Consider the following 13,469-nt stretch of genomic DNA (forward strand, 5'->3'; position numbering starts at 1 on the left):
AAAAAAATAAAAAGGTGCTGGTGGTTTCCAGAAGGAAACAGGTTAAAGTAGCACCACATTCAAGATGAATCATTTGATAGTTGATAGTGTTACTAAGGGTAAATTACTTCTCCTTGGTCACCTTTTCAAAAACAAGAGAACTCAGCAAGATCTGTTTAATTTCTGTTTAATTCTTGTACTTCTGAGAAGAACCTAACCTAGAGTGTAGGGCCACAGAGTGCAGAGATTCTATAAATCTTGAGTATTAGACCTAATTATCCATCAGTGCTAAAAGGAATGGTATAAAAAACGTTTTTTAAAAAAAGCAAACAAACAAACATATTCAGAGCAAAGTGTTCTAGGTGATCATTTTACAATGTGCTAAATAATTTTTAAAACATGTCATACTGACATACTCAAACTTTGGTAAAATGCCAAAAACTTTCAGGATCAACCTTAACATTTGAATTATACCCTAAAGAAGTCAGTGGAATAATGCAGAGATTAGCAGCTTTACAGCTTACTGAAAATCGAACGTCCCAGCAGAACACAGTTTAAATGTTTGTAATCATAAATCATCTGTATAATAGCATTATGGGACCACATTTGGTAATTAAGGGTTAATTCAACAACAGTTTTCTTGTTCACTAGAACAGAGGCCCTTTAAAGTTGTTGGTTTTTTTCCTCTTTGCTATTGTCTGTGTTAACTCAAATAAGAAGAAACAGCCCAGAGCCTTCAGTCCACAGCAGGACTTACATTAACAATGACTTCCCTGACTTGATTTATGTTGTGCTTGAGCCCTGAGAAATATACCTGCAGCTGTTTCCAAGAGCTTGGAGTCTCTCCACAACTCCTACTAGTAACCTTATGGGTTCACAGCATTGGTTCATAAACGCTAGCTGCTTCTTTTAAAGCTCACAGATGCAGGGCTGCGCCCGTAGGACAGGGTTGCTTTAGTGATTAAAGCCATCAGGCACTGACGGGGACCTGAAGATGCCTTCTAGCAGAGAGCACAGCCGCATGCTAGGAGAAATATGCCAAATTACTTTTTCTGCTAGTCAGGATAAGCCTGTGAGGAGCTCTTTAATGAGACCCATGGAGAATGCCTCTTTCATGGTAGTTGACCAGGACTTTAAGACTTTGAAAACATGTCTAGTGTTTCAAGGAATTAATAAGGAACCAGCCTAAAAAACAGGCCACGGGGAGGTTCACCCAAGCCCTCCTTTCATGTCCAAGCAAGATAAATGCTGTGAACCCCACTGCTGTGAACCACAATGACTTGATACCCCATGCACCATAGCTGGTCGAGGCTTAGATGCGCGCTACTTGAACAGCCATAAGCCCTTTAAGAACACAGACAACCCTCAAAACAGCAGCTCTGCATTTGCCGGGAAGCTTAACCTGGAGTTTTCACAAGTTCCTGTGTCTTTGAATGAGTAAAGTCAAACTAGCCATGTCCTTGATGTCGGGGTACAAGGCCATGACTCGGTTCACCTCAGCGCAGGAGAACATGGTGCACAGCTCCCTGTGGATGCTGGCCGGCTGGGCGCAAGGAGGTCGTGCAGCGGGGGGCGGCCAGTAGCTGCAGTAAGCAGCATCGGGGTAAGCGTAGGCTTTCTGGAAGAAGCTGAGCCCACTGCTGGTGTCCAGCAGCAGGGACTGGCTGGGGAAGCAGCGGCGGGGCAGTGCAGACTGCTCGCCGTACCCCTGCAGCAGCCCAGCTGGAGACATGGTGGAGGGAGGCAGGAGGTGCTGCTGCTGCTGCTGCTGTGCTTGTAGGGCTGGGCAGTGCTGAGACCTGGCAGGGAGGCAGCGGCTGCTGGGCTCCTGTGGGCTCTCCCGGGGCCAGCGGTGCTCCAGGTGCCTCCAGACACAGTCCGAGGGGTGGTGGTGGTGGAGCAGGAAGGGGCTGTGCCCAAGGCCACAGCAGCCCCGCGGGCTGTCAGCCACCTCTCGGTCCTGGGGGACACGGGCTGGCCCAGCTCCACCAAACGCCTCCTCGCTGATGGAGAGCAATGACAGCTCCTCCACGAGGGCTCCTCCGTCCCTCAGGGCCTCCGGCAGCCTCTGGTCCTGCTCCAGGGCAGGGTCGGGGCCAAGGGCCCAGGCGTCAGCCAGCCGCGGGCAGTAGCTGCCTGGGGACCAGGCCGTGTAGCAGCAGTGCCCCACACCGCTGTTGGCTCCCTGCAGCGTTTCTGTGCCAGTGGCAGGGGGCACGGGATCGCCGCCTGTCCGGCATGGAGAGTGGGTGCATGGCTCCTCCTCCTTCCCCAGGCCGCCAGGCACCTTGGTCTTGGCTCGGAGCTCATCAGCGACTGACAGCTGAGCTTGGTGTGGCCTCTCCGGGTGGTAGAACTTGCATTTATTACCATAGGTGCATTTCTTACCTGAAAGAATTAAAAATACATATATCAAATAGGAGATTGTTACCAGTGCTACCATCAATTCGCGTACCCAGGGCTTCTCCCCAGCGCTATGCGGCCACAAGGCTGGGGTGAGCTCCAGCAGCACAGAGGGGAAGTGCCACTTTCCCACATGCCACTTTTGACCCCCAGATTTACATGCTGCTGACCGAAATAGCAGGCTGCAGCAGCGGAAGGAAGTTTCTGCGTGAAGTCTGACGTTGGTCTGTGTTCTGGTTGCTGCACTCGAGGGGCTGGGAAACCTACTGCTACAGAGAGCGGCTTTGAAAAACGGTGTGCAGAGATCTACCTCCGAATTTCAGGAAAGCTGTCCCGCAGTGGGAGCACCACACGCTTGAGCAGCCTCATCCCCATCTTCTACCACACTGAGGGTGCAGTAGGGAGTGCAGGCACCCCCCACAGCAAGGGAGCAAGGCCCTGGAGGAGCATAAAGGAACCCACCGTAGGGGCAAGGTTGCCACGTTGGTTCAGGAAGCACGGGCTTTTTGCTGAGGAAATTATTAAGGGTGGGTCCGTGCCGGCCTAGGGGGTCATCAGGAGGCATAAACCTGAAAAAGGAGAAGTCACAGGAATAACAGAAGTACTTTGAGTGCTGCCACAGCTTGCTGCACAAGCTCGGGGCAGGACAAGCTTGTGATGCTTTCACAGCCTGGCCTCCAGGAGCTGCATTATCCCTCCTGCTTGCCGAGCCAACAGTGCTTCACCTTCACATTAGCCACTCTTCTCATTTCCTAATAACTTCAAACAACTGGAAAGACGCTGGGGCTTGGCACAGCCCTGGCCTGGCAGCAGCCCCAGATGTCACAGTATCACTTCCTTTTTCTTCCAAAACAGCAGCAAATGCCTCTGTAGTCCCTCCACCCAGCTCCCTTCCACAACAAATCCACTTTTTTTTAAAAAAAAGGAGAACGGGGTCTGAAGCCACTCCTTAATTGGGAGCTACAGTTCATAGTACCCATCCGGTGCAACGAACATGCCCAGCATTTTCGAGGGTTCAGGAAAGCCTTGGTGCTAACAAGGCCTGCAAAGTGCTCAGACAAACTGTTTACTCATCTATGCCAGCACCTGAATGCAATGCTTCAGGGAGAAAACCGATTCATATAGCTCTGATCTGAATGAACCCTCACTCCACCACACTTCCCACTGCGCAAAGCAGGTGGGGAGCAAGGGGGAGGCAGGGAGATTGTTTATCCACAGGATGGGACTGAAACCTCCACCTTCAGGCTGCTGTTTTATTTAAGAGACTCCCAAAACTGTGTACAAAGTTTGTACAAACTGTGCAAACCAAGGAGCACACAGCTCAGTCTCATGAACACAGCACCAGTGTGTCAACCAAGACTTTCCCCAGCAAGGATGCTCAAGGGGCCAGAGACCAGTTTCTCCTTTCTCTTCTATCAGAAAGTTACGATCATAAAAGCACAGGAAGAAGTACTCTCCTGCCCTGTAGGGGTATCAAAAAAAAAAAAAAAAAAAAAAACTTAGCCAGCCTCCCCTCTCTGATTTAATTCAGTTACACTGCTAGGAAATAGAACTGAACACATTCTAGGTGTTGGGTGAACGCCCCAATTTGGATTGGCGAGAAGCAAAGCTGGTCATTAATATTGCCATTTAAATAGAGAAGTTCACCGAGAAGTGACATGGGGTTTTACAACCAAAGCTGAGGGAGCAGGAACTAAAGAAGTGAGATAAGAAAAGTTGTGATAAATTCCTTTCCCAACAGGGTTCACATACACCAGTGCTAGCCGGAGGTGCAGCAATGTTTGAGCTGTCTTGGCCCATAATGTTTAAGTTACAGATTGTTCAACAACAAACAGCAATGTTCCCTTACCTGTTACTGACAAATGAGTACATGAGCAGCCGCTGCTCGATAAACCACTTCCACTCAGGGTTTTCATTCTGGAGATCCCGATAGTGGTCGTTGGAGACAATGACTCCGTCTTTCTCATACGCAACTTTCACAATGTAGCGATCATCGTAGCAAACCACCCTCTTGCCTTTCACCTTCCGAGAGGGGGTGTACACAAGGATCGACTGCTTCTCAAGCTCTTCAAGAATGTGCTGATCTGGTGGGGTGGTTGGCAGAAGGAGAAGGGGGGAAAAAGGAATAAAAAATAAATAAATCAATTAATGGTGACCTGATATCAGTCATGCTAGAAACCTACAGGAATCTAGAGATGTTTCAGCACTTCAGGCAACTTGAAGCGGTGTGATTTTAGGTACAGTGGTACCTAGTGGTTGTTTGGCAGTTTACAAAATTAAGTATTTTATAAAAGCATCAGCTCATAAAATTTGAGGTGCCTTTTATTGATTTTTATGTCTTAACCATTAAAGGATGCTGAACTCCTGTAGTTCCCTTTTTACCCCAGTAGATGCTAGGAAGCTCATAACCAGCCCCACTGTGAGTATCACTGGGAGATAAGATGTGCCTGATAAAATCAATAAATAAGTTCTCTGCCACTGAGCACACTCTGACTTCTTGCCATTCCTGCCTCGCAGGGAGGTGGGCTGCTAGCCTTCTCAGCTGTAGACATCAAGCTGCAGGCACACATCTTGCTGATCTATTTCTGTACAGTCTACATCTCCATCACAGACCTCAAACGATGCACTTTCTTCTCCTGGTTGAGGAACCCGTGCAGCCCCTGTGTCAGGGTAAGAGGCTAACTGATAGACTGAGAGCAGTTATGCAACACTGAACACGTTTTGGACATTGACACTTTTGGATAACCCGTGAAACATATCTGTTCAGAAACAATCTCACTGCTTACTGGCTGGCGTACAAACTCTGCAGTCCTGTTGTGAGCTAACAAATTCATTATTCTTTAACTCATCTGGCAGAAACTGGTGCTTTCGAAGCAGAAGGCTTCTAAGCACTGTAACAAAGCCCAGTCTGCAGTTTTACTTGCTAGCCAGGAGCATGTGGCAATAAATTAGTGACTAATGGAGATGGAGACCTTAGACACTGTTTGCACTGTGTGTTTACAGGGCAAAACCGTACTGGATTCTTCACACCTCTGCCTCCAAACTGCACCTAGTGGTTGCCAAATTATGCTTGGGATAGTGGCCTACCTGCAATGGGACTGTCTTGTCGAGGGGGCTCCTTTCTCCAAAGCGGGACAAAAACCTTGATGTAGGTGTGCCCCCTCTCTCGGAACCAGTCCACCGCCAGGCGGATCCCCCAGCAGGAAAAGACCTCTTTATTCCCATGGCTTAAAAAGAAAACGAAATTGGAGGAGGATGGTGAGGCAAAGATTTGAGGAAGCATACAGAGGTCTCTAACTGAATCAGTAACAAAAAGCAAAACATACAGCTTTTGTGTCATTCACCAGTTTCCAAGAAAATAACCCTCCAGTCCTGAGCAAGCTATCCCGGTTGGACAGAGCCAAATACCTCCTCCAGCAGGACCACTTGTTATATGAAGAAGTTTGGATGCTTTAAGACAGAGATATTCCTTCCCAGATTTCTATGACCTGCCTGCTAACCAAATCTGCAGCTTTTATCTGCATCTAGATGGGCTTGGACTTGTATCTAGATGGACTTTAGGACTAAAGTACCAGCAAGACCTTGACCTAAGTTGTGTCAGACCCTTCACATGCCTTCTCTGATAATGGTTTGAGGACGGATTTTCTTCCAGCATGTGCAGAAACCCGTGAGACTCTCTTGCATTAAACAAAATGTGGGGATTTCCTTCTGTGGTAACAGTGACACACAGACTTTCATGTGGCTGCAAGTGTGATTGCAGGTCATTCTGCTGCTGGCCTCATCTGGAAACAGGAGTCAAAATACAGAGAAAGAAAAACTGCAAGAGGCAGGATCAGAAATATCGGGAATCTTACCCAGGACACCCAAAAAGGGACAAGCCCTCAGCTGGGATGGCCAAGGATGCCTCTGGCCCATCTTTATCTTGCCCAAGTTGGTAGATTTTGTCTTCATTGCACAAAGAGGTAGGAAACCCCCAGGATGTGCACTGTAGCAGATGCAGGCAAAGTGGGTTCTGGACAGTTATCCGTGTTCAAAACAAGACACAGAAAGTATGCCCAAGGAAAATAGATAGGGGTCATATCCCTCCTAAGTCTCTTTCCCCTTTGGAAAGTTCATACTATGTGTCTGTTATCTAAAATTTGACTATAGTGCAGTGCACGTGTAAAGGAAGGCAAATTGTTGATTGTTTCTGCACAAGGAAACAAAAATAAACTCTTCACAAAGGTCTTGAAATGGATAGACACCCCAGCAGTATCTACAGAAACCTCATCCTTGTACTTTGAGCTTTCTGGATAACATCACCACAATCTCACTCCTGCTTTCCCCTCTGTGAAACGTGGATGTAAGTGACTCTCATGCTCCGTTACTACACCTACCTGCAGTGATTGACCAGCTGAAGAAGATGCCACAGTCCTAGAAGCCTTTTTCCTCCCCAGCCCCCAGAAATTCAAGTCCAGATTCTGCTTATATCAACCTTATAGCCATGTTTTATATATATAATGGAAGTTATACTACTGAAATAGTGACCACAAATCAGAAATGGTACAGTTGGGAGGATAAAATCTGGTTGTCTATTAATAGAAATCCAGGCAATGGGAATTCTTACGAAAAAAAAAAAAAAAAAAAAAAAAAAAAAAGAGCCTATACTGTGAGCTGAAGTGCTCAATGTGTATAATCTCTATTCTAGAACAAGTTTGGTTTGGTTTTAATGGTTGGAGTTTACCAAGAACAGACTGAAAGTCACTTGGGCAGGTGAATTAGAAGTTCAGGTGACTTTCTAATTACTGCCTTGAAGCATCAAGATCCAGCACTGCTTACCCCTGATAACCAAGTACAGCCTAAGGAAGGGAATTTAAGAGCCTAATGCCAGACTCAGCTGAAGGCAAGGTTACTTTCCATTCAGTCTGCGGATAGGCTGCCTGGTGACTGCCAAATCTTCCAATTGCTTTATTACATCGGGGCACATCAATCTTTTTCAAAACCTTGCACCCCACAACAGGCCCTTGGTGCCATCTCGGAAGTGCTCCAGAAACACCAGTCCCAAGACGGGAATACAAAGGCTCGAGATGTTTTTCTCCACAGAGGCAAGTCCTTCTCCAAGCCCCAACATTTTAATAGCTCCATCCCTAAGCTGCTGCTTCTCCTGCACTTTTACTGGTGATGGTGTTGGTGATGATGTTCTTCCAGCAAGCAAACCTAACATCGCTTTTCCCTGACTATGCTGTAAATGGCCCTTCTTCTGAGAGCAGCAGACCAGAAAAATTGAAACGGGGCTACCACTCACCAAGCCCATCCCATTATCCAAAGGCAAATGTCATCCAGCTCCACTTTGGAAAGACATCCAGGACAGCAAAGCAGCTCCCTCCAGGCTGCATCAGGTCGGTATGAGCTGACAAGCTCAGGAGTCTTCTCCACTCTGCCAAGTAGTCCTTAACTTTATCGAGGCAGAGTCGGGGGATGTCTGAGAGGAGCTGCAAAACCTTCGCCTTTTTGAAACCGGGAACTACTGCACATTCCTCTAATTCCTTTTCCGTGAAAGAAAAGGAATCCATGGCAAAACACCAGCATTCAGGAATCTAGGCAGGCAAACAGCTCTCTGCCTTGCATCTTGGAAGCTATTCTTAAAAAGAGTTAAGTTTCACATGCTGGAAGCACAGGTAGCTTTTCGAAAACCATTTTGGTGGGCGTGTGGTCAATGTGGCAAGGCTGCAGCTGCTGCTGCCTTACAGACAGCGCTGTTCTCTGCTCTGTCCCCCTCTGCCTGCTCCAAAAACCCCGGGACGTCAGCAAGGACACGGCTGTGCCGGCAGAACCGAGCCAGCCACAGGTATCCCTGCCCCTAAAATGACAACAGGGTGGGTGCCCTGCTCAGCTGCTCCGCCTAAGCTGGTGCTCATTTATTTCACACAGAGACAGAAGGACCCCTAAGGAAGGTCTAGGGTGAAAATGCAAACAGACAGGAGACCCCAGGACAGCTGTTGGGTATTCCTCACTACTTGTGGGCTTCCCCGAGGATCCCCTTGCTTTCGGGAGGGATTTCTCCCTTCATCCAGAAGATGGCACAACTTAGCCTCCAGAACCACCTGCTCTGCATGTGTCCCTTTTGCCCTCTAATTAGGGGGGCTGTGGTCTCACCTCACCTCACCCCGGGGTGACCAGAGCAGGAAGCCCTCCTCTGCTCTGCTCAGAGGTGCACGGACGGGCTTGGCCCCGCAGAGAGGAAAGGGAGGCCGAGGGGAAGGAGTGGTGGATGGCCAGGGCGTCCCGGGGCCTCTGACAGCTCGCACTGCTCAGAGGAATGAACAGAGGCCAACACGCTGCTGCCCCTGGACTGCCCGTCCACAGGGAAATGCCAGCCTCTGCAGCACTGAGGGTGCTTTTACGGTGTCAGGACGCTACCTAGGAAATATAACTGGCCAGCATGGGCTGCTATCACGTTTCCCAGAAACAGAATGAATTAAGGAAGAAGTAAGACTATTTAACTCAAAAGTCAGTTATCGTTTTCCTGATATTTCTATCAAAAAATAAAAATTATATATAACAAGCCAGGAACTTTGTTAGTATTTAGTTGTAAGTGAAGACAATACAGCTTTGATTTCGTTAGGGACCACAGCCACCTGTCTTCAATTTTCCCTCTGCTTCCTAAGTAAGTGGGGCTGTTCTGTCCTCCTAGAAATCCTAGGTGCCCATCCAGAAAGGTAGGGAAACATGGGTGGTGAGCTAAAGGGGAAAGAGCTGCTGAATCACGCTGACATTACCTTATAAAAGGTCAAAATGCAGAGAAAGCCAGTGACTGCATTAGGTGTATGTATCTATGGGCTTAGAGACAGAAGGTGCCCATAAGCTGTGCCTCAGCCAAAGAAGAGGAATAAGCAGTGCTTGATATATTATACATCAAATACTTCAGTGCACCCCTCACCTGGAAAAAACACGCTTCAAGCCAGCAGCTGTACAATTCAAAAGCCACCGAGGAAGGGAGATCCCTTTCAGGAAACACAGCTTACCTCATCGCGACATTGCTGCCGTCGATCACAATGGGTCTCAAGTGACTGGAGGAATCACTTTCGTCTCCCCCAAGCCACTGTGACACCGGAGAGGTGCTGCAGGACCCCCGGGCAATGAGCTTTGGCGGGGCGGGCTGAGCCTGGCTCTCCAGAGCCTGGGGTTTGCTCCCCATCCGAATCAGCTCTTTCAGCACGTCGTCCTCCAGGGCCTCTTGGCCCAGGTTCTCCAGCACTTTGCAGATGTCCTGCTTGCTGTAGCCCAGCTTGCAGAAGAAGTCCAGCTTGCTGTGGTGCACCTCCATCCCCGCTGCAGGAGCTCCCCTGGAGCGCGGTGGCGGTGGGTTGCTAGAAGCGGCCAGCGCCATCCCAGCGGGCATCGACGCTCCTCCCAAACACAGCGCCGCCGTCCTCCCGGCCTCGTCCCGCAGGCATCAGCTTCAGGTGGGAGAAAGATCAGAAACGACAAAGCACAAGCGTTAAGGAGGAAGGCACAAGCTCAGCAGGGAGCCTAGCTGCTTAGCTGTCCCCTCTGCAGGAGCCGTCCCAGGCTTCTCTCAGCGTTTAAGCATTTTTCTGTCCCGCTCCTATTTATGCAGCGGCGGCGTGTTCCACGCGACGTGGGCCGGTCCCCGGGTGTTATGTCAGACAGGTGTCATCCTGCTGCACGAGCTCCGCGAGCCTGTCGCACACAGTCACCCTGCATGCGTGAAGTTTGTTCTTCGGACTTATCTGACAGGATATGATATAAAAGGCAGTGCAACCGGGGATTTTCAATGTGCTCAGTGTGGTTAACGAGCCGCAGATAAAAATCTAGCAAATGCTGTTGGATGGTCTCGGATGCCATGGCAACTTGACATGCACAGCAAATCTCACCCAGCGATTTAAGGAAACACACTATTTGCAAAGTAACCGGGAACTCTGCACTTCTCCATAGGGCTGTGTTTCCTGGTATATACCCGAGCGCATGCAGACAGCCTTCCTGAAAGCCCATCACTCATCCGCTCCGGTGATGCCTGAGCTAATATTTTCCTGTTGTTTTCTATTTCAGCGAGGGTTTTCACATTCGGAGAAGCAGCTTGTTTTTTGAAAGCTGTCATCAGCGGTGGTTGGAAGCAATCTGAAAAGTGGTTTCAATTTCACTTAGATTTATTGTCGAGAGAAGCGGCTAATTCAGAAATGAGTGTGCCGATGCAGCAGAAAGCTACCTCCAGCTTCTCCAGAACTTGGCTGTTTACATTTCTGCACTGCCCCGTAAAAGAAAGCGACAGGCAGCATAAGAAGCTATGGCCGGAAGGACTTCAACTTAGTGAGCAAAACAAGACACGGGCACACGTGGGGACTACTCAAACACCAGGCCAAATGCTCTCAGCTACATTTGGCACGCTTGTGCTGATGCTTCCCTCATCACCTCTCTGTGGTTGTTGGTGATACCAGAATCACGGCCGGTTCCCCCACCCATGTGTAGGACACGAGTGTGGCCGTCTCCCCTTCCCAGCAGCTCTCTCAGCACTGTCACTGATGGGAGAACAAGCGCGGGCTGCTCACATTAAGATGCAAAGTGCACGGGGGAAAAAATGCAGCACACTGGAGCTGTGAGCGAGGTGTTCAGCCTGGGAAGGAGGCAACTCCAGGGCCACTGCAGCCCGTCAGCAGTTCACTCTGTGATGGTACAAGCCAAGGATAACAGCCTCGTCGTGGCCAGCAAATGGCCCAGCACTATCCAACCAAACAACCACCTTCTGGGCTGGATTTAGCACCCCCATCCACTCCCCTTCCCAGCCCGATCTGGCCCCTCCGGGAGCTCAGAAGCTGAAATCCTCTGGAGGAGGAGATGGAGCCACCAGGAAGGTGCCGATGGGAGGGGAGCATGACGGCAGCTCCTCCCCAGGGCACTGAAAGCCCTTCCCAGGGTGGTGGAAGAGAAATCTGCACTGGGCTCAGTTAATTTAAAACTGATTAGTATTTGTTCAGCCAGGAACAGGAAAACCTGATAATTAGTTGGTAACCATACCTCGTACAACTTTGACCTTTACATCCCTACGTAGCGTTTTAACTGTCAGGTAGTTTTCTGCAGAAGAAGTCCTGAGCTATTCAAGTGATGAACAGCATCAGCAAAACAGAAAATACCTTGATCGTGTCACATGCATGAGGGGAAAGCAGTTACCACATGTACTTTCCTATCTTAACAATAGGAAGCATTTATTTTAGCTGGCGGACTCGGCAGGCTTTCCTTACAGTGCACTTCAGAAATGCGGCACGCTTTACCTCTAATCCACGTTTTCAATTCCTGTCCTGAAGATGAAAATGAATTTCCCTGCTTTTTCAGTACTGAGATGACTTCTCAGCCTTGAAATAACTGCTCACTGAGCTGAAGTACAGAGATACAACTTTGTGCCTGAAAATAGCCCAGGCCGTCAGGGCTGGCTGGGCAGCGTACCAAGCCCAGCTTTCAGGTGCGCAGCCAGCGGCTCTGAGCACACTGTCAAGCTGACACGTGCTCCCCCATTTGTTTTGATGCCTGGATTGTCTGAATAATTTATCATAAATGAAGAACTGAAATGATCGTCTGCCCTCAGGTCAAAAAGAAAATAGTTAAGGCATATTTTAATGGCCATGGCTGGTATTTTTTAACGCTGTGTTTCCATGCACCCTGCTGGGTACCGTTGGCACCAGCGCAATTTCCCACGTTAGCATCATGTTGTGTTTTGTGTGTTGGTCCTGGATCTCACCAGAAGGGAGGCACGACTTCCCCGGGCAGGTCTGCAGCTGCAGCAGGGGCAGTGACCACGGCTGCCTCCCGCACACACCGCGCAGCCCCACGCTCACGAGGGCTGCTCACCAGCACGGCCCTCCTGCCCGCACCGGGTTTTCTGCAGAGGTAACCACTGCGCTTCTGCTACTGCCTGGCCAGATGCTGAAGGTGAGTAATAGCGCGATGGCAGGGGTTTCACCGCAGAATCAGCGCGTTTGAAGCCCTGAGATGAAAGCCTCAGTCACGGCTCACGCTGCGCCCTCGGTCACCCTCCGAAAGGGAGACCTGGCGGACGATAAAATCGCCAGCTTACACTTCAGTAAGCAATCAGGAGCGTGCCCAAGTCCAAGAGGCCAGCTGGCTGCCACAGCCAGTGCAAAAAGATATGATGGGAAGGAGCCCTGCACCGCAGAGCCCAGCTTTCCCTATCGCACAAACAGGTTGTAAAATCCGATTTATGAACTTTCCGACCTTCATTTCCAAGCTGCTTAGATTTCCTCCCGTCACCTTCCCCAGCCCTCTGCAGCCCCCGTTGGGAAGCTGCTCTTGCTTTTCCCTCTGCCTATAACCACTCTTCTCACTTCCAGGCTAAATTTACCCGGGGGCGCTCCTCTCCTGCTGTGGGGTTGTGCCCCGCTCACACGCGGGCTGGGCTGCCTCCTCTTCCCCCTCGGTCCCCGAGAGTCACCCCGCAAAGTGCCTGCACCAGCCAGCTCCTTGGGCACTGCCCTGAGCTTTCTCTTCTCTGAACGAAGGGGGTTGCTTGACTTTTGGATAAATAAGCATTTTCTACTTTCACAGATTGGAGATGCACATAAACTCTCAGCAACACGACTAGGTGACTACAAAAAGATTTGCCTTTTTCTTCCCCACCCTCTCTACCAGGTTTGCCAAACGTAACGGCAGCAGCCACCCCCGGGGGCTGTACTCACGGCTGGTCCCACTCGCTCTGCACGTTACCTGTCCGAGCCCCAGCGTTATCGTCCCACCATCGGCGAGCCAGAAGCTGTTTTCAGGGGAGCACTGAGCCCACAAGGAAGTCAGCCAGTATTTAGAGCCTTTATGGCAAGGCTGATGTCAACTGAAAGCAAACAAGTGCAGCGAGCAGGTTGGAGCTCATTCTGTAGGAAGGTTTACTTCCTCATTTGGCTAGCTGATCCTTCATTTAACTGCACAGGTTGATAAACTTTCACTTCATTTTTTTCAAAAGGAAAAAAAAAAAAACCAGAGGTTCCCAACAACATATCTCTGTTCTGAGTCACAGGCAAAGATTAGTCAAGCCCTCGCTGGCAGGGATCCAGAGCACCCCAGCAGCCAGAACACGGCCCGTG

The 13,469-nt window shown here is 49.6% G+C and overlaps 1 protein-coding gene across 1 annotated transcript; it reads right to left on the minus strand.

Annotated features, from left to right (window-relative positions):
* Positions 1-159: 159 nt before the first annotated feature.
* Positions 160-13,238, minus strand: ZC3H12D (zinc finger CCCH-type containing 12D). The gene is made up of 6 exons (XM_082756590.1): positions 13,099-13,238; positions 9,387-9,821; positions 5,470-5,609; positions 4,232-4,466; positions 2,845-2,951; positions 160-2,367 (listed from the first exon to the last, which is right to left on the minus strand). The coding sequence occupies exons 2-6, from the start codon at positions 9,761-9,763 to the stop codon at positions 1,391-1,393; spliced, it is 1,836 nt and encodes a 611-aa protein (XP_082612716.1). The 5' UTR covers positions 9,764-9,821; positions 13,099-13,238; the 3' UTR covers positions 160-1,390.
* Positions 13,239-13,469: the final 231 nt, after the last annotated feature.

This window comes from Aythya marila (genome assembly GCF_965140915.1).
Source record: "Aythya marila genome assembly, chromosome: 3".
Lineage (NCBI taxonomy): Eukaryota > Metazoa > Chordata > Aves > Anseriformes > Anatidae > Aythya > Aythya marila.